This window comes from Vidua chalybeata, chromosome 8 (genome assembly GCF_026979565.1).
Source record: "Vidua chalybeata isolate OUT-0048 chromosome 8, bVidCha1 merged haplotype, whole genome shotgun sequence".
NCBI classification, from domain to species: Eukaryota; Metazoa; Chordata; class Aves; order Passeriformes; family Viduidae; genus Vidua; species Vidua chalybeata.
The window spans coordinates 12,289,100-12,313,149 of record NC_071537.1 but is presented as its reverse complement, the minus strand read 5'-3'; the positions used below and the strand labels follow the sequence as shown (position 1 = coordinate 12,313,149).

Sequence of the window (24,050 nt, the reverse complement as noted above, 5' to 3'; positions counted from 1 at the left end):
CGTGCCAGCACAGAGGAACATCTACAGCCAGGCTGGGAACTGAAGAGCTAAAAACCAACCTTGTTATCCCTCTGTATTACATCCCTTGTTATAACCTCCTCACCCAATATATCCCCTAATCCACTGCCTTTGGCATCCCCAAGAGATGTCCCTACATAAGGAGAGGGGATCCATTACCAGAAACTTCAGTTTTACCCATCTGCTGCTTTCACAGCAATGACCTTCTACTTGTTGAGCTATCTGGGCCTCCAACCTTCAAAGACAGGTAAGAGGAGTCAGCAGTGCCAAGAAGCCTTGCAGGATCAGACCTCAGTATCCCATGTTCAAGCACCACCTGCTCTGCAGACTGCACACAGGGCTCATCCCACCTTGCAGAGCAACTCTAATCACAAAACCAAAGGACTACTTTTGTAAAAATATGCTTTTCTTCTTATTTTGATCCTATCCTTCTCCAAAAAACATCCTTCCTTGAGTATTGTAAACCTTAAGAACTTGCTTAACACAGACTAAAATTCTTCATGTTTGAGGGCTCAGGTGATTTTTCCATAAACTTTGTGGAATAGAAAAAATACAAAAATACAGCATACAGTAACAACTTCAGCCAGGGAACAAGACAAGTTCCTGTATCCATTTAGCCTGAGATGAAATTTGCAATTGCATGAACACACAAATTACAAGTTATTCTGAGAAAGATAACTTCAGTGGAATTCAAATGGAATCAAAACAGTACTGAAAAAATTAGAAGAAAAAAAAACCAACAAAACAAACCAACTGGATCACAATTAAAAAGGTCAAAAATTTATTTTTCCTTAGGGCATAAGAGGCATTGTAAACAAAATACCAACAAACAAACAAACAAACAAATCACAAGTCAATTCTTACAGTCTGCAAGCATTTGAAGATAGAGTACCCTTTTCCCACCTCCCCCCGAACACTGCAAGCCTGCTCAAATGGTAACAGGCAACAATCCTGGGCCCTGAAGGTCCAGGGAGTTTTGACATGTCCCAAGCTGGGACTAAATTTTTCATGTAAGAAGGACACTGCATCTGTTTTATCAAACACTTAAAAAAAAAAAAAGTCCAACAAAATATAAATATTACAAATAAAGATCAGATTTAGCACCACCTTTGGTCCAAGCAATCAATGAACTGGGAGATGACAGGTACAGTTTGTTTAGCAAGTCCTTTCTGCCTGAGTCTTTGAAAACATTAGAGGTTCGTATTGCAAGAACTTGTAATATCGCTGAGAAACACTTCTCAAATTCTGGCAGTCCCTCACAAGCTCCCAGGGTCCTGCACACAGGGAGGGTGGAGCATCCTGGCTGGGCAGCAGCACCCAGGTCATCAAAGATCACTCAGAGTGCTTGGCAGAGCCCTGTGGGACATGGCAAACACTGTGCCAAGGGTCTGGTCCTGCTTTGGCCCAGCAGAGCTCTGACTTCAGGCATGGCTGAGGAGCAGGGAGAGCAGTGACAGCAGGCATCCTGAATTTCCCTTTCCACTGACATTTGCCACCCCCCACCACCTGTCAGACTGTGGCACCTGTGAGCTGCCAGGGTGGGTGATGGCAGATGCCTGGAAGGAACTGAAGTTGCCTCAATGCAAGTTATTTCAGCAGATCTGGAACATGCAAATCAGGAGTTCTTTTATCACTTGTAGCCTACTCCAAGGCCTTTTTAGGCTCAACTTTTCCAATACACACATGTCCATCAGACGCAAGGTTCTGAATTTTTGCAAAGAGGTGTCACTGACCAGTTGCTGTGCCACAGCACTAGTGTATGCCAGGACACAATCACAAGGACCTGTGATAATCCTAGAAGAAAAATTAGGTTCATAAAGCACCTGGCAATATTTTATGTTTCTTACAATACCCTCTCCTATAAGTGTCCAGAATTCAAATTGTCTTTTCCTTTCCTGCAGGAATTTTTGAGCAGTCCTGATTAACATTATTAAATGCTGTTCAGTTCCAAAATAACAACAGTTCTAACAAATGCCTATAGAAAAATGCTGAGATCTACTTTTAGGCACAGTAATCTGAATCTTTGTTCTGTATCTTCACATGTACAATTGCCCAAGACAGATGGTGTTTCTTATTCTCTGTTGAGACCCATACTGAGTTTCCACCTTTCCCAAACAAGTACTTGTTTTTCCTTCACTGCTTTAGAACACACTGCTCTAGGGAAAAATCCCAAACCTCAATGACTTTACATTGTTTTGCAGTTCTCTGAGCAAGAAATTGGTCATGGCACAGAGAGAAAGGCAGTCCCTCTGAGTGCATTCCCTGTCCCACACAGGGCACAGCCATGAGGACAGCTCTGAAATAGTTCTGGACTGGGCACTGCAGTCTAGTAAATTCTGTGAATCTGGATTAAGGGGGATCTTATGCTTTTCACAGCTCATTCCCCCCACCACTGTCATAGCCAGAGCAAATGAAAACATTGTACTATGATGATTCCATCAATTCTTGCTGGGATAAAGCCACACTTCTGTTGTCCCAGTCACAGAAACAGGCCTCCAGTACCACATGTATCAGCTGAATCTTCACAGGTCCCAGCTGATTTGTGCTGAAGCCTGAGGGAAAGTTCTAGACAGTCATTTGGCAAAAAGGAGATCTGCGTTTTCCTCACTGCTAATACATTTTTATGTTGGCCCACAGAAAACATTGCTTGTTTTGTTAACTAGTACTGTAATTTGCATCCAGTCTTTACAAATGCTTACAGACAGACTCAGGGACTGGTCACAAAAAGATCTGTTTTGTGCCAGTTTAGACAGACTGGGGTATCTAATCCCTCATTAACAGTAACTCTTGCCACCAATGGCAAAGATACTGTTAAGTGCAGAAGGTGTCACTTTCCTGTATTTCAGTTTTACTGGGATGACTGAGAAAGCTAAACTTTTTTTTTTTTATCATGCATATGATTTCCTCTCCTAGGAAAACCTCTCATAGACTCAAGCACATCTGTACCCTTGCAGGAGTTGTTCATTGTGCAAACAGTTTTATCCAACTGGTCAGCATCTCAAGCTCATTAAACAAAAACTGAACAATGCTTGAAGCTACAGTTAGTATTTCTGTCTCTAGCTCACATTTGTTATGACATGCTGTGAATGTCAAGATACCTGTCACCTCTTTAAGAATTAATTCATGACCAAAAGCTTTAACATCTACATGATCAACAATATTCATTCCACTGCCTTCAGTGGAGCTGGATCAGAGGCCACAACAAAATATGGTCCAAAGCTGTTACCACAAAAAAAGGATTTCCCCAGACTCATTTTCTTCCTCTCTTAGCTTAACTTGCAACCCAAAACAAACTAAATGGTCTCCTGCCCATAAACTCTCTTAAAAAAAAACCCCAAAAACAAACAAACAAAAAAAGCTCTCAGCTAACTCCTTCTCATATTTACTGCAACAGAAACTACACCAACTTCTAGACCTTTTCCAAAGCAGAACAGACAAATTGGTTCCCATATTAAAAACAAAACAAACAAAAGACAAAAAAGTGTCACCAACTTGACCACACACACACTAAGACCAGCCACACATTTCTCTATCTCTGGTCACCGACATACTCTCCCAAGATTCCAAGCTCCCACCACATTCCCACCACCTAGCCACTAAAAATTGGAGCTCTACACCAACACAGAAATGACAACAGCATCTAGTTTTCAAGGTCACATGAAGAACATCAACCACCCAAGAAACCCACTGCAAAACTTCACTTAGACCAGGCCTAGATCCATTTTTTTTTTTTTTTTTTTTTGGTCAACTAAAACTTTGAGACAGCAAACCCTCTAGGAGCTTCCAATACAGACATGTGCCATTGCTCTGCTAATGCAGAGGAGCACAATAGCTCAAACAAATTTCAGCTTTCCTTCACCAACAGGTTTAGGCTCCCAGTAACTCACTACCCGCGGTTTGCAGAGATAATCTGGGCTGATTAACAGCTCTGGAAACAGCTACAGATGTACACAGCCATCTGAGCTGCTTTCAACACTGGAGTTACCTGCATCTGAACTTTGGCCTAAGCAGCAATCAATCAAGCTGCTGGCAGGACTTCTCTTGACATGACATTTGATATTGAGCCTTAAGTGAGGAGGCTAATTTACATGATTCTCCCTTACCACTAGCAGAGTAATAAGCACTGCTGTCTGCAATCAAATCTGCAATAAAGGAACAGCACTGATGTCATGTGCAAGTCAGCCAGACAGCAGAAATGCACTTATTCTGTACACTACTGACCCCACAACACTCACTTCGGACCCTCAGTACAAAAAAGTCATTGTAATGCTACACACGCTTTGCTTTTGCAATATTCCAGGTTTGAGCTCATCATGAGTAATGAGCAAGACTTTTCAGCAAGCCTGTTCAGCACGACACAGAAAAATTCCTCCTAGCAACTGGAAACAGAACTAACTTCCTCCCTCCCTTAAAGTCCAAGATAGGAAGCAGTTAAATCAGCTATTCACTGAAATACTTCATTTTTTAAAACATTTATTTTTCTTTTCTTTTTTATTTGTTCCAGTTTACTAATTGCTCCAGGCTAAGTTCCAGTGACTGCACTATTCTTTTCTGTCCTGCTTCAAGGGGACAGAAACAAACCGAATTAATGTGTTCGGGGGACCCAGAGTCAGGACAGAATTCAATGCCCCTCTAGTCATCACCCAAGAGTGATGATGGGATTTTGTTTATTTATTACTACTTCCCTGGTGATCCAGAAGCAGTTCAAGAACAAGCTCTCCAACAAAACAAGCTCTCCAACAAAAGAACTGTTTGCACAGAGAATGCTGCCATGTTGCTTACCTTTCAGTCATCAAGTACAGAGTCAATAACAGCTTTGATGGGGAATATCTAGAGAAACCTGAAATATTTACCTAAATATTAAATGTTCTATTTTAAAAAGTTCTTACAGTGCCAAGTGATTCTCCCTTCCACCTGTTTTTCTCCTCCACCAAACAGGACCAAGACAGGTACCATTGTAACCAAATAACCCTGATCATCAGGGAAAGGTCACCAAAGCCAACATTTTTCCAGAAGCACTATTAGCACTGGGTTGTTCCTGCCAACATGAACAGGTCAAGAACAGCCACGCTTGCCCACTCCACCAGCTGAACCTCGGTGCATGCAAACTCCCAGACACACAAACTGCCTCAACTACAACAAGCATATAACCTCTGTGTCTCTTCTTTTGGTGGATCGGTGGCTTCAGGATACAGATTATCATAGCATATTAGGGATTGAAAAAAAACAACTTTTCTCAAGAACAAAAAGTCCTGTCACAGAGCAGTGATGTATTTAAACCATTTATACAGAGAAAACACCTGCAGTGTCAGACCAAATAATTCATGGCCTTATTAGAAACATCTTTTTCCTCATATTTTATCTATCTCTCCCCCTGCCAATATAGTTACTTCTAATTTCTTTTCTAATTTCTTTCCAAATGATCAACATAATTCCCATAATTTTAATTCAGTAACAAACAGGAGTCTCAACTCAGGACAGTAGTGGCTTATGCTGACAAGAACAGGTCTGTAAAACGCCAGTGTGAAGCTTTAACCCAAATTTATTTATAAAAAACCCAAACACAAACAAAAAAAAATTGCACTCTCCAACTAAAAATCAACACTACCTTGATGCAAGAACAAATGAAGAACATAGTTGATGGGACCAGCCCAGCCCTGACAATATAAAATGGGGGAAACAAATTTGTTCTGACTATGCCAGCCATGTCCGCACGCAGTGCGGCGCAGCTTCCGCTCCAGGAATTGCTGCGGAGTCCCGGCCCTGATGCAAGGGCACCCAAGAGAAAAGATCTCCTCGTTCCACCCTTGGCACACCCTGCAAAACTGACACCCCAAAGTAGAGTTATGGGTGACTTTTTACAGACACCTGTGCTTTGCTCCAAATTTGGTCTAAGATGGAGGAGGAAAAGCAGCAACAGCAACCTACATCCCAACCCAAAGTCAGCTGACTGGGGGCTTCTGGATCCGGCCTTACATACAGTACTTTATTTGAAAATTACAGACACACACAACAGACACGACTACTGAACAGCAGAGAGGGAGAGAAAGAGCAACACAAGCACTGGGCAGCGTTAGCAGAGGCCATCAAACAGTTCAAGTGTGCGGACACATTCCCCATGCATCATCGCAGTGCTGGTCCCTGCTTCTAGCAAGCAACAAAAAGCAAATGAAAACAAAATAACTTAGACAAACATATGCTCTCAGACCATCAGACTGGTACTGTTGGCAGCTATCAAACACTGCACTGATACACAGCACTTCACTACATGGCTAAATAGCATCTGAAGCTGACAGAGAAGGAGCTGCTGGTGACGGAAAAGCACCAACAAATAGCAGCAAAGCTCCAGCTGGTTTTAAAGCACTGCAAGATTTGCAGCACAGTGGATCATGGCAGAGCTGCACCAAGGCTAAGCAGTCCTGTGCACCCTTTGGAGGTGTAGGAACAGAATGCACAGAGCTTGCTTGTGCTGAGAACGGTCCATGCTGAGCACCCACAAGGGTCTTCTGTCAGTGTTAACTCTACTGATGCTCGTAGGCTTCTCGCCAGTTTAGACAAGAGCATGTGAAAGAATTAAGCTGGCTCCTCAAAACCAGATTCCTAATTGGTAAAGTATTAGAGGTTTTCCAAAATCACGTTTGATACTATTTCAGTACAGCTGCAGAATTCCATTTTTCTGTTTGAATGCAAAGGTTGCTGGTAATTTGACAAACTTAAGAACAGCAGGACAAAAATAAAGCAGAAAACTGAGGTACACCTCCTCTCCAGAGTAATGAACTAGAGCCATAGGAGACGTACTTTCCAGAGCTCAGAGAGGCAAGTGCTCTGGCTTTCACATTTCTCTTGCACCTTACAAAAATAGTCCAGTTTTTCAAAGGTAGTAGATTTTGCTGCTACCTGTAAAGTCACATTATTTTTGACGGATGGAAGTTCTCCTTCCATTCAAATAGAATTTAAGACAATACCTCTTTTGAAGAGCAAAGTTTTGCCCAAATTTATTTAGGACCTGAGAGATCTACCTTTGCAAGCCAAGACATATGAAATCAATATCTAAAACATCTGTGAAATTCTGCAGGTGAGAATCAACCCAGATAAAAGGGAGACTTTTTCTTCTTAGGTTAAAAATAAGGACAGAAAAGTAAGGACCTGTAATAATATTCCCATAGCGCTTGCAATAAATACAAGTAACAATGCAGTAGCCAAACTTGGGACTGCACCAGCAGAATTATTTTCCCTTCTGAAGCTACCACCAAATCTGAAGTGCAACAGAGGACGTAACCAGCAGAGACAGACCAGAAGACAAAATCATGCATGGGTGACATACAGAGTGTTTCAAGCATAGCTCAGAAGTCCTGTATTGATAAGGATGTTAATGTACATTCTATACATAATCCTGGCAAAATGCTGCATAATCCTTATACTTCCACTAACAGGTGATACTTGTTTATGGAAAGCAGCCATGCCCAACCCAAGCCACCCCAGCTGTCAGTCTCTACATACCCAAGGGTCCTGTTTTCATCCAGATGCCCCCTCCCCTGCATTTCCCCTTCCCTAAGAGTGCATGAATAGAGAATTGCAAACATTTCACACTGCACGTTCCACTCCAAGTCCTGGATGAGGGGCCTGTTTATTCTATGAATATTGCACTTATCCACTCATTGGATTTGCTTTTTCTCAAGAATGCAGAATATTTGGGAAAAAATAGAAAAAATAGTAGGATACAACACAGGAAGATATGAGTTATTAACAAGCTAGCTATGAAGATCTAAAATTAAATAGTTCTAGTTCTATTTTGTTAATACTAGTAATATGAAAATAATGAATGCTTTATCAAATTCCCTTGTTTTTCATATAAGATAAAAGCAGTAACTTTCTTTTTAACTGAGGAAAGCAATGAATATATATTACAATAAAATATGATTCATTAAGATCTGAAAGTGATGAAAACGATTATATAATGCCTTCGTCAAACTTTATAGCATCATAATGGAAGGAGTCTTTGGGTTACACATCCACGAGGGACAAATGCATTTTTTAGCTATACCCATGCAGATGTGAATTTCCATTTTGTAGAGTCTAGCTGCGAGACAATTACAATCTTTCCTTATTGTGTATTTGCTACTACTGAATACATCAATTAAAAAACTTCCTCTTGACACATCAGTTAAGTACCCCAACATGTGCTCATCATCTCTTTTATCTTGAAAGGTGTGGCTTGCAAAGGACTGGTACATAGGACTACACTCACCCATTGCATGGGGTGACAGCTAAAACAATGAATGGAAATTGCCTCCCATGGGGAAGGACTCCTAACAAAATGCATGACTCTTGCTGTTATGAGAAAGTGTTTTGAAAGGGGAGACAAGGGAAACCAGCAAATAAACTTTTCAGGCATTATATAAACCTCAATAACGAACTCAGAAGTGCTCATTATTATTAAAGTTGCAGTATACAGCAAGACACAATTTTCACATTCTTCAATTTTGTTCTCTGGCATTGGAGTTTGGAACTGCTGCTGGTCCAAATTCAAGACTTTTTGAAAAATACAGAGAGTGGGTGAGAGCAAGACAGCACGAGCAGCTGCCTCACCCCCCAGAGGAGGGCCCCCTTCAGCTGCAAATGGCTTTGCTCAAGCCCTGCAGACTCTTCCTCTTAACAATCTGGTTCAGGAATAAACCAGAAAGAAAAATTTAAACAGTACTATTGATTTCTGCATTGAGTGTTCACTGAGGTCTACATTACATTTAAATATTGCTCTTGATCCAGTGTCAGTTCTGACAAATTTAGAAATAAAAGGCGATGTTAACATTTTTAGAAAAGAGCTAAAACACTTCTAGCGCTATACTGTCCTCTGAGTACTCTGCCAGGTTTTCCTGCCTTGCAGTCAGCTTTTCTGATGTAGCTTAAGGCCTTTCCCTCTATTTCACAGCTAAGAGTGAAGGGCTGGCTATTTTGGGTATCAGTAGAACTGACCAAAACTAGCTGCTCGCTGATGGAAAAAAAAAATGTTTTCCTGATATCTCTCAGTTGAAAATATCACACCTCAGTGAGAGATGCTATGACAATGGTAAGACAGGAGTGGGAAAAATTGCATTGGGAGTATTTGTTTTAAAAGTGCCCTTTTAAACACAAGCAGCCAAAACAACTACCAAGTGAAGGGAAGCCCAAATGGATGCTTTTCCACCAGGATGGAAGCCACCATGCCAAGTGGTGGCCAACAATAATTTCCGGCACCAAGTAGGGCATGTGCACCCCATCCTCGTTGCTGGTACAGGTGAGGGCAGAGGGAGGCCTCAAGTGTGGCTCTGCAGCCCATCTACAGGGTCTGGCCTCTCCTCAGGAGGGTGTGAAGTCTTTGAGATATAAGAGATAAAGCAGCAACTGAGCCACGGAGCTGCTGTGTGAGAAAACCCTGGCAGTACTGCAGGCAGCCTCACGCTGTGCCACCCTGCCCTGCCTGGAGCACTGCAAACCACCTCCCTCTAAAAGCCAGAGCCAGAGAAGCAAGCCAGCAAGATGGAACAGGAGCTGTGGGACAGACAGACGTCTGTCTCAGGCAGATCCTGAAGCCTCCTAACCTGAGCCTCACGGAGAACTTGCATCCAACTGGGGCCAGCCCTATGCAAGGCACATGGCAGACAGGCACTGGAACTGTCTGCCAAAAACACCTGTGTCACCCCACACCCTGCAAGGACTCCTGCAGTTCAGAGGTGCCCAGGGCTTGGCTTTGCTGGAGGCAAATGTGAGTATTTCCAGTAGTCTGGGCTCTTCTGTCTCCTTGCTGCTCTTCCCTCCTTGGATAGGGGCTTGTGTCAGGCCATACTGTACTCAGAGAATTCAGTGGCTCAATGCAGAAGATCTGGGAGCTGTGCTTCACATCCCCCCAAAGAGATGACGTAGTGGGAATGTCTTTAAACAAAACTTTAGAATATTTTAAATAATAAGTTAATTCTTAATAAATATGTGCTTCAAGAAAATGATAATTATATACTGCACCTTTAAATAATGCACTTAGTTCTCTGCATTGGCTTCCATTTTGGTTTCTTTTATTGTTAAAGTGCATTAATTCAAAATAATGAACCACTTCCGCATCATTATTGTTAAAATAAATCATAACATTAATACGAATCACTAAGTCACTACTATTAGTACTGCAATCTAGCAGATAACTCTATGTATTGCTCTATTTAATACTGTCCAGCAGAAGAATATAATACTTCTATTATAATCTCACAACAGCTCCAGCAGTCTTTTATGGCTGCTACCATATTAGTACAACTAAACATGGGGAGAAGTATGAGAGACAGGGCCACAATGTCTCAGATACACATCCAGTGAGATGAAGCTAACTGGTCATACACTTACACATTGTATGGTGAGACATCAACGTACAAAGAGGACCCCGCACTGGGATATGAGCTGTTGTGCAGTTACACCTCCTTCTCCTGCCACCACAATTTAAAGGGATCCCAAACAAACAGCCTCCCCTCCCCACCTGCACACAGAGAGCTGCTCAAACCACAGCACTGTTTGCAGCCTGTAGTTGTGGCACCTGGATGTTGTTTCAGCTACCGGAAGGACATCAGCCACGTTAGCTGTAGGCAACTCTCTCAGTGTTATCATGGAAATTAATAAAACCCCCAAACCACACACACACACACACACAAAAAGAAAAAAAAAAAAAAAGAAAAAAAAGGAAAAAACAGGAAAAAGACAGAACAACGTATAAATTTCCTATTTTTTTTGGCAGTGAAACATCCCCAGTAATATATGGACTTGTGCTGGTTTACTCAGCCCCTTGATCCCAGCTATTTTGAAGCCTTTATAACTTTTAACTTCCAAGCCAAATCAGTATGAAACTCTGGTGGAAAAAAGGACATGCAATGCTTTGTGTAAAACAGTAGTGAAATGGTCTTCTGGTACCCCCACCCCCGCTTAGAACAGATTTACAATGCTGCCTATTATTTAAAGGAATTAGATATTGATCTTGAGTGATTAACAAGGCCATTTAAGAAAACCCCCAAGCATGACTTCCTTAAGCACAGTAGGGATTTAGTAAACTATGTTTATGGTACAAGGCTACCTCACTAATAACTCCATATTCCTAGCCTCTTCCAATGGGTACCTCTTCCATTTCCCACACCACCCACACCGTGTGCCACATTTCAAAACATTAGTTACGAAAAGCAAACAGAACTGAAGAGGCAGATTCCTGGTTAGATGTGTTGTAGACCAAATTGCTTTGATATTAAATCTCTGAGCCTGAGAAGCCCAGGCCCACCTTCCAGTACAAATGTACTCTTTGGATTCAAGTGGGAACAGAAGCACATATTTGGCTCCTACTTCAGTTTTAAGTCTTTTCTGGTAAAACCAGACACACACACAAAGAAAGTACAGTAAACCCAGAATGCACAGAAAAGACAAAAACAAAACACAAAAGCAATTCCCCAAAAATATACAAATTATGTGCAGACTGAGTTTGATGGCTTTTTTTTCCCCACTCATTGTAAACACTGATGTTGCAGAAGGTTACATAATTTTTGTCACTAATATCTTGGTGGGTCCTGCCAGCAGTCAGCACCCTTGGATTTGGCCCAGAGGGCAAAACAAGAATTAACACATCTGACAGCTTTGTCTTTAGTGTCTTAAGGGACTTTGTTGACTTTGACAACTTTTGAGAAACCCAACTCTGGGAAGAGAATCAACCAGTGTCACCTGGCAGGAGTCAGGCACAAAACCAAACAAGAAGCCTACACAGTAACAGACGTGTTTAAGCAAGGGGTTTGTAGGTTTGTTTTTACAAGCACCAGTAGGCATCACTGCCCTTGAACACCTGAATCCCAACTCAAAGAACAAGACAGAATGAAAGGAAACAAAAAGCTCTCAACCCACACCACCTAATGGCCTTTTCTGGTGAGTTATCCGTAACAACACTGAAGTCAGAGACCAAAACTCTCCACGATGAAAAGGCTCCAACTCTGGACCTACCAACCGTTGAGTATAGTTTAAAAAAAGTGAACATCTCCAAAGGATTAGAGTCCCTCTGTGTTTCAGAAACTTTCATTTGCTTCTCACTGTAAGTTGTGGAAAAGCATTCAAAATTCTTGGGTATTCCACGTATTGACAAAAATGAGGAGAAAGGGAGCCAAGATTGTAAAACAGTTTGGCACAGAACTCCCCAGGTAGATGCATGTGTATTTCTCTCACAAAAGGCACACATTTGGTTTCCTATCTATAATGGGAAGGATGGGAAGTCATACCCTGTTACACATACAAGATTATTAACAACTTCACAAAAAGGCATTTGACTATGCTGCATCTTCCTTGTAGTTTACAACACGTAAACCCCACAAACCTCTCCAGAACATGGCAGATTTGTCCTCATATAGACTCCTTTGTACAAACTGGAGCACAGGGAAACGTCTTTTTGTGTAGCAATTGTTTTTTCCACATGTACACAGCAGGAACAGTATAAATTAGGGAGGTTAAAGACATTGCAACATTAGTTCTTTTTCTCCAAATAATTTGAGGGCACCCAGCCTTTGAATGGCTTCACACCATTCATTATCTGGCAGTACCACCAGCCGTTTGGGTTCCTTTCAAGGACCTCCATGCAGACACCTTCCTGAAACCCCGCAGTCTCCTCATCCCCTTCATAGTCTGCAATGGAAACATAGATGTCCTTGAGATTGTTGTGGATGAACTGGGATTTCTCAATGGGCTTTGGCCTGACTGTGGACACAGGGATCCCATTCCTCTGCGTGGGGAGGTTGGAGGTGGTCTCAGAGCTCTCTGTGCCCAGCCGCTCTGGCTGCTTTCCCTTTGTGTCACCAGGCTGTGACCACGCGTTGCTGAAGGAGGAATTCCGACGGACGGTCCTAAGTTGATCTGTAGTTGTTAAAGACTCGTTTCTGCGCAAGGAGCATGACAGGTTGCTGTCCTTTGGTGGTGGAGACACAAACACTGACTGCGGACGAACAGCAAGTTGCCTCACACCATTCCTCATTTTAACTGGCCCTGATGCTTTTGAAAAGCCACCAGGAGGTTTGCTTGGGATGGGTGGTGTTGCACGTTTGCTCTGGTTAATGGTGTTCAAAGCCTGAACCCTCTTCTCTATCTTCTCTAAACTGTTTGACTTGTTTTCGTTTTTCCTGTTCCTGGCAAAAGATGAATCAGTCTCTGCTGATGTAGTTTCTCGCTGGTTATCAGGGAGAGCCAAATAATGGGAAGGAGCCCAGCCTTCCATGTCTCCATACTTCAGGTACCACCATCCACTGGCTTGCTTTTCCAGCACTTCCACTTCTACTCCTGCTGGGAAGCAAATTTCAGAATCCTGTACCTTTTGGTATGAGTCAGTGGTCACATAGAAACACCTGGAGTCATTTTCTTGCTCAGTTTTGGCAGTACGGCTGGAGCAGAAGACGCCACGAGAAGGAGCTGTGATGAGATCAGCGGAGCTTCTCCGAACAGGGTCATCCTGGTTCTCAGAAGCTGTGCGGGGGGGGCTCGCAGACTCTTCACTTCTTGAACCTTTGAGTCCACCTCTGAGCTGCCCAGTTGGCCTCAACTGACGCCTTAAAGTGCTAATATCCATCTTTTCTTGGCTCTGAGAGTCTGCCTTGTTCAGGAAGGGTTTGGGCCTAACAATTGGCTTTGCTCTGATGGAAGGACTCTGCCCGGGATCTTTCTTCATGCCTGTTCTTGGCACACTACGTAAGCCAACATCTGAAGCTGATCTTGGTTTTGTCTCCTCACTTCTGGAATAGTGACATTTTCCAAGATCAGGCTGAATGTTTTTGTCTGTCTTGAGCTTCGCGAGTGATGATTTAGGAGAGCTGGAACATGGGGAATTCCTTTGGATCAGGGACAGAGACGAGCTTTTCTGAGAATCAGAATCCCCACTAGATTCCTTGTTGGACAAAGCATCTTCCACATAACGCCTGAACCCCTCGTTCTCATAGATGGTTTCTTCTTCATGAGCAACTTCTTCTGAAGACTCTCCTACTTTGAACTTAGCTTTCTGAAGTGATGATACAGGTGAGGGCTTGAGGGGCTGAAACAGTCGTTTTTCAGGAGTGCCCTCTTCATGGTGACTTTCACTCACTTCACACTCCGAGTCAAAGCCAAAGGCAGGTACATCATACTCAGGTTCTTCATATTTCAGCTTGTGGGGAGAGTCCTGGGTATCTGCTGAAGAAACTGCTCCAGGAGTTGTTCCTTCTTCAGAGTCCTTTGGTTTACTGGGAGGTGCTGGGGGAGGAACCTTTGGGCGGGTTAAAGTACTGGTTCTTCTGTTCAAATTTGGTTTCTTTCTCTTGTCAATGTAAGATGCTGGAGCCCATCCTTCCTTCTCTCCAATCTGCACATACCACCAGCCACCAGAATTCTTTTCAATAACCTAAGAGGTAACAAGGAACATGTTACTTAGACAAAAATATCAACTCAGTGCTTCCTACTCCTCCCCTTCCAATCCACTCCCATGCAACAGATAAATATTACAAATTTTCCAGATACACTGTTAATGCTCACCTCTGCTTTTTGTCCTCCACGAAAGCTTATGCCATCAGAGATGCATGACTGGAATTCAGCAATGGTGTAATATTCCACTTCCACGGAGGGTGGCTCTGGTGGCTTGGGTAACTGAAAACCCTATGGCAAATAGGATGCTTTGTTCATTTAAACCAAAGAAACAGTCAGCTAAACAGCAGTATGAAAAAGAATTACTTTTATTCACTACGACTCTTCCTTCTTCCTGTGCTACTTCCTAACACTAACTGCTCAGTTCTCCAGAGCAGGAGCTGATGTATTGATATGGGCTACAAGAGAAAGGCCTTTCAACATATGCACTGTTCATGCCACCTTCACCAACTATTAAAACTGTAATAATCTTTATCTGAATAGTAAAATGTACTTGTGGGTGATGAAGTGTGAGCTGCCACTGCAGTCACACTAAGAGCAGCCCATTTACACTCAGATTTTGTCCAAAAAGACCAAGCTCTGGATGACATGCCACAACTGCAGAAAATTGCATTGCAACAGACCCCTAACAGATTCTGCTTATCATTAAATACATTATCTTAAAACGTAATCCAAATGAATTTCCGCTCTGTGTCTGCTGCTGGACTTTTTAAACAATCTGAATTAGTGAAGGATATGAGCTAATAGGCATCTCTTGTAGCAAGAAACAAGGATAAATCATAGACTCCCCTAGCTTTGCCCAACTAAAGTGCTAGAAGGGAAGGACTTTACTGCTTGATCAAAACAATTCCAGTTCCTCCCCATAACAGACCCAGAACCTCTACTTAGTCCCAACACAACCCTCGTAAAGGCTCTATGAGAAATGGGACATGGCTATTTACAGCCATTTTGGCAGCATATCAGACTCCTCTAAAAGCTAAGTGCCTTTACATTAAGCTGCCACATTTTAGAATTTACTACAATTATTTTCTAAGGTGATAAATGGGAAAAGGGTCCTTTTAGGAATTTCAATCTTGAAAGCTGAGCACACTGCTCATCTGCAGGGCAGCTAGGTGAAGCTACACAGCTTCTACACTTCACTACTTAGGGTTCTGTGAAAGAACATAGGTCAGAGCATAGGTCAGAGCATCCACAGACAAACACAGGACAGACAAAGACACAAAATGATCCTGAGCCATCAATGGGAGAAGGGCATATCGCATACTGTGCTTTATTCTCCTGCTCCTCTATTTCTATGATACCCTTTCTGTAACTAACAGTTGATGTTTCATCACGCACAGCATGTGGCATATCACAGAGAATGCATCTCTGCACCTTAGGAACCGTGTCTAACAATGTTATAATTGGATGTTCCTGCACTATAAATGCTGAAATACAGCAGAAGCACAGCATAATAAAATGCCTTGAGATAATAGGATGGTTTGGATTAAAAGAAGATAATTGAAAACAGCAGATGTGCTCAGGGTTTCACATATAATATCAGTGTTATTTTTAGCATGGGATTAAGTGTCATAGTCTTGCCAAAACAAAGTCTAATTGAAAATAATGCAAAGAAAAATGGGAAGAAAATGGTAATATGCTATTCATGTAGTTTGTTAAGAAGCCTCTCTGGTGACAGAAAAATTACAAGTCGCATACGGCTCATAAAGGGTACAGCGAAGATTAAACACTATGTATTGCCTAGATAAACAAGCTATTAGCATGACTTTTTGTATAAATATACTACTAACTAGTTCCTATTGAAGATGACAGTTCTAACCTCAAATTGGTACAAACTTCCAGGATTCTAGCTTTGGGGATAAGAAATCATAGGGGGTCTCATTCCTGTAGCACACATCCTTCCACAGGATTCTGAGCCACTTTAAACATGCACAAGAGTGAAGCCTAGCCACCTGAAAGGGGGCAGCAATGGAAGGAGGGGACACGTTCCCAGTTGCTTAAGACAAAAGAAGGTCAGAAATTTCAGTCTGGGCTAAAGACACCCAGAAGATATTTAAACCTTCTGAGTTAGCCAAACAAGTTTTAATGCTCATGCACAGAACACAGCAGCTTTATCCTATTCTCCCTTCAGACTTGATTAGTTGGGGCAACATTTTGAATAACAGAAAACATGATTTATCATTAGGATGCCCTGAGGTCTGCTCAACACTTAAACAATGAAATGAACAGGCATGCAAATAAAGGATCCCTCCCACCTTGTACAGCTGCACAAAGTCTCACAAAGCACCCAGACACCTACCCACTGCTAAGATAAACCATAAACCAATACACACCAGACTGGACTCTCTTCGTGGGGGTGGCCTTGTTCTTAGATTTGGAGAACCTGAGCAGGAAATGGAACAGTGAAAGTTTATTTAACTTCACAAGTACTGCTAAACACATTTTTCAGCAGCTCTCTGCTGTTACACAGTGTGAGAATAGAAGTCAGTATTTGCAATATTTAAGGCATCTCTATGAAACAAGATAGGAAACTGTGAGGGTATATTAGAAATACCAAGGTAACTTAGCTATTCATCTCTGCTAAGCCAGCAAATTTAAGAGGAAATCACTGCCAGAAAGCAGTGCATTGTATTTTCTGCTGGAACTGACCAGCTCCATTGGAGACTGGCCAACAAAGGACTGGCTAATACCTATTTCTCTCCACCCCCAGTAGAAGTAATTCACTAAACACTCACATTGTCCTCTCGCCTAGAATTTTGCTATTCCTTACACAGAATAGCATCAGCATCCGCATTTTGCAGATGAAGTAGTAAAAACATCATAGCAACTTGTCCCCAGGAAAACAGCAGAACAAATGCAAGAGAAGACACAGGTGGTCTCCTCAACTTGAACATGCTATCACATTATCTACATTTCTGGGGTAAAAGGGCACATTTTAGAGCATTCAAAAGGAAAAAAAAAAAAGTATTCTTTGGAAAGATTAACAAAGTAAACACATGCAGGCTAAGATAAAGAACCACCAGACAGCCTGTGTATAAAGTGAAGTTAAATTTTATCACTACTAGTGAAGGACCACATTCTGGAGTTCCTCTTGATACATCTACAGGCTATGCAAAGCTCTGTTTTTGTGGACTTGGCTGTAAGGCCAGGACATGTGGGACCTTGGCTGACAGGCAATGCCAGCCCTGAAAGGTAGAGAACAAGAATTCATCGCAACCTTGTGAAAACCCAGACTACTTTACTGCCTTACTTATTTGAGCTCTTTGCGGTGCTATCCTTGCTATGGCTGGGGATCCCTGGGCCAGTTTGGAAGCCTGTTTGTCTGCAGTCATCATAGCATTGCCATTAGAGTCATTGCACAGGATGGGCAAACTGATTTCCTTCTTGGTGATGTGAGTTTCTGCAGACTCGTTTTCTCCTTGAGCTTCCTTGTCAGTAGATGATTTCTTGTTCAGCAGGTTACTGATCTCCATGATGTTTCCTATGATTTCCACTGGCCCAGTTAAGTTCTTTTTCCTAGATGGAAGATCATCTTTAGCCTTCTTCAGATATGAAGCTGGGGCCCAGCCTTCTTTGCCCAGATACCTGGAGAGGCGAAAGGAAACACCATCACATCAAACACAGCTTTCTCACGCATTTCAGGTAAAACAGCTAAAGCAAAAATGATGGATGAAAACATCAAACAAAGTTTGCAGTTCTCCACCAAGATTTTGCAGTCGCTACTCATTTTTTATCCATTGATTAGACATATCAAAGTCAATTGAGCCAGCAGTTAACTGTGTAGATGAAAGCCACTAATCCTAAGGAAGGAGTCTCTCTGGACAATAAATAGTTACACACAAGGTAAAGAGCTTCACCAGTTTGTTTTATGCCTCCCCTAGACAGTGCTAGGCAAACTTAGTATTTTGCCACACAGCAAAAAAGCAAACTAGTAAGTAAAATATTTTAATAATTTTTAAACTTCCTAGTGGCAGCTCAGATTGAAAATGGGCTAAAATAAGGGTATACAGCTCCTTGTACAGAGAACCTGCACCTGCAGTTTAAGATTGTTGTGCAAGCCTCCCTTCCTGAGACTACAAAGAACACTGGCCCCCTTCCACAATTCCCCACAATTCCCATTCCCTCTTCCATAATTCCACGTGAGCAGCTTTCTGCCATGGAGCATGTGGGACCCTTAAACTACTGCAGCTTCTTCTAGCATTGCAAGATCAAGAAACAATTTGTCTGAGGAAAAATGGCTTTGATGAAGACTCATTTTCCTGAACAAGCTACAGGCAATTTGAAGAAATAAACTAGGAAATGTGAACAGACACCTGAATCCAGTACGTGTTCCTGAAACACCATCCTGAGTTTATCATGCTACACTTCAAACTGAGGTAATTCTTCTAAACTGGACTTTAGGGAAGAATTTTTTTTTCTAACTCCTGCCATTCCTAACACCTCAGCAGGGATTTCAGATTACAATCAGACTCCAGGGAGGACCATGTGGATGAACTCTGCTTTCCCTAATGAAACCCTAACTTGCTACAGTGAGAGTCACTGAAAACCTTCTCTCTAATCTCCCAAGATACTCAAAGCAGGCACTTGAACTGTAAGTGAGAAAGCAGGCATCATTAAGATCTTGATGCTCAGGAAATCTGCAGGAAATAGAAGGGTTAAAACAGTAGAACTCTAAGGTTCTTTATTGAAAAGGGAGCCTCATTAGACAGCAGAGGAAGGATCTGGGGCACAGGGGATATGAGCATTTCATTTCCTGGCAGGTGAGCATCTTTGCCATGACAACATTTGGACTCTGAGGTTTCCAGTGAGATTTCTGCATCAAAGCTCATCTGCTCTCCCTCATGACATCCACACACTTAAGAATGGCTCTGGGACTTTACAGGGCGAACAGGAAAATGCAGTGTAGATTTGATTCTCTAGACTTTATTACTCTTCCTGTATAAAAGCAAATACAATTCTATCAATGACCACAAGGATCTTTCTCTCCAAAATCCTGCCTTTTCCTCCTCACCCACCTGGACCAGGCAGGATACTAGAGATTCTGCTTCTCCTTACATACTTGCCTTCTGTCACACATGAAGGTAAAGATGTGGGATCTCTCCTGTTCAGGGAGTTTAGTGACAAATTTTTCCAATGATTCTGATGTCAAAGCAAAGCATCCCAAGAGCTCTGAGCTTTGTGTGATGCATGGAGACTAACAAGAAGTAGCAACCTGGTACTAACTTGATTTGACTTTGAAAAGATACACAGGATCCACTGTGTGATGCTATGTCAAGAAGCAATTTGGGTCTATTAAATCCTGCCCCTTTTGAGGTTTTTCTGCTAGGCCTCAAACCAAACCAAAAAAAAATGAAAAGGAAATAAGGAAATACATGCCACAATTGTTGTGTCAAGGCATCACCCAGTGCTATTTTCCACCCTGAAGACTTTTGGGTTCATTCCCTTTTGCAGCTGACAGCCCTTTTGCAGAGCTGCTGACCAGTGCTCTCTGCTGCCTTTGCATCAATAACATTTCTGGGTTTATACAACGTGGAGGTGTAGAGGTCTCCATCTGTGAGAAAGCCACAGTGGCCAATGCACTGACCACTCCAGTTCCAAAGGTTACTTTCAACAGAGCTTGATTGTGCAAAATCAGCAAGAAGAAACAGTTTACATCCATCTTAGTTTGTGGGAGATTTAACACGTTTAAGATCAGAAGGGCAGCCACAGGCAGGTTCTACACTGGCCTGTTAGTTCTGCTGCCAGCTGTATGTGTTTGGATAAGCCTGGGTAACCCCACTGCTACAAACATCTCTGATCTCACATAGTTTCTCCCAATGAATACTAGCAGCAACAGATGGACAGTTAATAACTCTGGGCAACATACCCTCAGTGGAGAGGCTGTTGTAGGCTACTTCTTCCTGTGTCAGCCAATTTAACCTGAAGTTAATTCTGAGCAGTAGTTACTAGAAACTACTGGTTTATTTCTGCAATATCAAAAATAAAAACTACTTATGTAAGTGAAATATGCTTACATTTTTTACCTTGGTCCTTGAATTTATTAATCTTTAAGCCTTTTGAAGAATAACCTTAGAAGATTCCCCGATCTTCCCCATTTTATAGGTGAAAGAACTAAAACAACTGTTAATCAATTTCAGCGAAGTCCTGAACCAGTAACAATTTTCATTTCACATCTTAAGAGTTGACTCACAAGTATCTTTGCTTCCTTTATGTTCAGAACCTACTGCAGGCATTTGAAACCCCATCCTAGATTCCTCCTCACTTCAGTGCTGCCAGCACCTCCCAGCTGCACTTCATTCTCATGGGCTGAGGCTCAGAGCAACCACAAAATGAAGGATATGAAGGCAAATCAAAACAGCTTTACTTAGCATATTGGTACCAACTTGCCCTGCAGTCAGTCCACTTGGGCACCACAAGATTGTATCTCTTGCTGCCACCTGGAGACAAAGTAAGATCTAAATGAGGGATGCTAATGCCAGCTATGGCACACTGAGAAGCACAGATCTACTGAACTCAACAGAGAAGTAAGCAGGGTCCCAGGACAGATCCTTTCTGTCATTTCTCCTTAGTTCTCATTTTTTTTTTTTTTTAAGTCATAATGCATGTGGGGCAGCATGAAGACAGACACCAATATTGCCTGTAGCTTGTACAGCATTGAATTGGGAGGGTCTAAGAATTAGGTGCAGTGATTTGGTTCCTTCATGCTCCCAAAACCCTCCCTGTTTATATTACATGAAGGAAAAAATGGATTAAAACCATAGGAATGTTAAAAAAAGTCAGAAGTGCCTCTGTAAGTCTGAGAGTCACATCTGCTTTCCAGCTCCAGAGCACTGGAATTAGTCCAGAGGGAAGCAAACTAGGGAAATAAAAAAATAGAAAAAAAAAAAAACAAGAAAAGAAAAAAAGAAAGAAAAGAAAAAGAAGGACAGGAAATGAGGATCAGCACATGGCCAAGAATTTGGAGAAATTACACATTTAAGGTGGAACAAGCTAATGCTTTTAAGGTGGATTCCACTTACAAACTACTGGATTTGTTTTTCTCTCCACACATTGAAGTGTGTTCAGTCTGTTTTCCAGCCCAGGGTTCGACTGCATTCTCCTCCTGCTCCCTCTCCCCTCACACGCACAAGAGGAGGAGTTGCTCCTTCCAAGGCAGTCAGTACTCAGAGAAGCAAATTTCTGCAGGAAGGGAATCCTTTTCTGAGGGGTACCTAACAGCATTCAGGGCAGCTTACACGTAACAAACAGCACAGCAAGCTGGAGATCAGCCACCCAGGCTGCAAAGGACCAGCTGGCAGGGATGCATCACATCATCAACATTTCTGGAACTATTGCCCATGGGAAAAAAACTCGAAGAGTTTAATCCTCCAGGAGGAAAGTACCACAGTGTTCCAAAGCAGCAGAAAGGAGCACAGCTGGCACCCCATATACTTGTCACACATACGGGGAGCACGTAACATCTTCCAACAAGAAGAGGGGTTTCTCAAATCAAAATGCCTCTTCCAAAAAAGCCAAGCACATGCTGCAATCCCCAACTATCACGGGGTGGCTGGGGTATCCACTGTCCTTCCAGCAGATTGCCATGAATGAAGATGCTGTGGAAACCATTGCAGCAAGTGTCATCATGCTCCAAAAGGCACTCCTGTTGTATAGAAAAATGTGTCTTTTGGGTTGACTCAAAGAAGTGTGTGAGAAAAAGGGGAAAAAAATTAAACTAATTGTAGGAGTGCTAGTATGGCAGAGGGGAAACCTACAGTAGTAACCAGGCTACACTGCAGAAATAAAATACAAAAAATTAACTAGAGGTGTCTTGCAATGGTTCTCCCCTCAGAAAAACCTATGTGCTCGATTCCCCTATCTGAAACTTTGGATCCCATTTCTCTAGACAATTAAAGGAGAAAAAAATGTGACCTGACCAAACCCAGGCATTTTTGAGCTCCTCCTATCTAGAGTGCCTTCTTGGCTCCACTGCTATCTTTATTAGCTTATTTGTTCCATGGGATCATTAGATCGAAAACTGATATTTTTTTCTTCTAAGTAAGGCAAATCAAGAAAAACAACATTGCTTCAGTCAGCACTTTCGCAGTTGTCATCCATAGCCAATAAATCAAGCAGCATTCAAACAAAAGCAAGCTATAACTTGGGAAGAGTAAGAGGAAAAAATCACTATAATTACATGTTGAATGGAAAAAGATGACTATATGAGATGTTCTGCACTGCTGAGAGATAAACCTCCATTTTAAGCTACTTGTTGTATCACATCTTGTTTGAAGAGAAATGGGACGTCACAGCACTGAGAGGTTCACATGCAGATACAAGACAAGGGGCAGAACCACAGAAGAGCACTTAAACCTAAATGCTGTGTGAACCTAGATGAATAAAGCTCTCATCAAGTGCTCATCCTGACACCCTACATCACTGAGACAATATCTAACTTACAGTCTCCCTGTAAGCATTTACAAAGGAGATTCTTAAATCAAAACTCTCTGCTAGGACCACTGTTCCAGCTACATAACAAAATTTGTTGTACAATAACAACTTCACCTGGCCTTGGAATGCAGCCCCTCTACATTAGGAATATCCAATGTAGACAGACAAAAATCAAAGCAAATTAGCTGAAACCATGGGTAAGCTTGCACAAGGGCTATAGCCAGCAAACTGATCTTGTATCCCTGAAAGTAGCACTACCTGCCCCAAACAGCTCAAGAGATCACAATCAGCCTTTCAGCATTGCTATAAATAGATTTAAATAGGTTGCAGAATAACTCTTATACTGGAAACACATTAAAATTATATACAACAGAAAGCCTTGTTAGGTCTCACAGATCTTAACTCAGATATGGGCTTTTAACTTGAACCAAGGAAAAAACCTCAAAAACTGCAAGTTATGGCATTTCCTCACTGGAATGGTCCACAGCCTTTGCAGACACTGCAGTGTTACTTTAGTCACCATTCTATCGCCTCAGACTTTTCTTTATATTTCTTCAAGAGGCATTATGAAAAATTTGGGCTTCCCTGTCCAGCTACAGAATGATTTAAATGCTAACATTCAGTAAGTGATCAGAAAAGCTCATTGCCACAATTTCTGTGGGTTGCACAGCTTCTTTACCTGATGTACCACCATCCTTCCAGGTTCTTTTGGATGACCTCCACGGTGACCCCTTTCTCGAACCCAATCTCATCCTTCCCCTGGCTGGCGTACGGCTGGATAGTGACATATTTCTCTTCTGGTGAGGGGAGAAAAGGCAACATCAGTTAGGGTCAGGATCAGCCCAGCTGTTTTTCCGCACTGCTTGCTTTTAAACTGTTATGCAGCGATTACGTGAAGCCATTACAGAAGGTGGAGCCCTGCTCAGGGGCCCACTGGTTATTTATGCTTACGACATGACAGATAATCAGCCCCTTGCCACTACCCTGCTGCTGATAATCACTAAATGTTTCCATGCCAATAATGACACAAAGTCCCCAGAGAGTTCCCCCCGCCTTCTTCTCACCTCCCTCCCCCCTTCCAAGTTCCTCGAGCGGGTAAGGGAGAGGATTTGAAGCTGGACTTAACTCCCATACTGTAACTTGACAGACTCAATCTGGCTGCCAAATCAGCCGAGCATCACCGC

At 42.3% G+C, this 24,050-nt stretch overlaps 1 protein-coding gene across 3 annotated transcripts in view; it reads right to left on the bottom strand.

Annotated features, from left to right (window-relative positions):
- Positions 1 to 776: 776 nt before the first annotated feature.
- The window catches only part of SH3PXD2A (SH3 and PX domains 2A), a 247,727-nt gene continuing 224,453 nt past the window's right edge, over positions 777 to 24,050 (bottom strand). For all 3 annotated transcript variants that reach the window (XM_053948689.1, XM_053948690.1, XM_053948691.1), the window contains 5 exons: positions 23,546 to 23,663; positions 17,687 to 18,021; positions 16,770 to 16,819; positions 14,548 to 14,667; positions 777 to 14,416 (listed from right to left, as the gene is read on the bottom strand). In XM_053948689.1, coding sequence (XP_053804664.1) covers positions 12,521 to 14,416; positions 14,548 to 14,667; positions 16,770 to 16,819; positions 17,687 to 18,021; positions 23,546 to 23,663 — 2,519 coding nt within the window. In that variant the 3' untranslated portion in view covers positions 777 to 12,520. The remainder of the gene's footprint in view (positions 14,417 to 14,547; positions 14,668 to 16,769; positions 16,820 to 17,686; positions 18,022 to 23,545; positions 23,664 to 24,050) is intronic.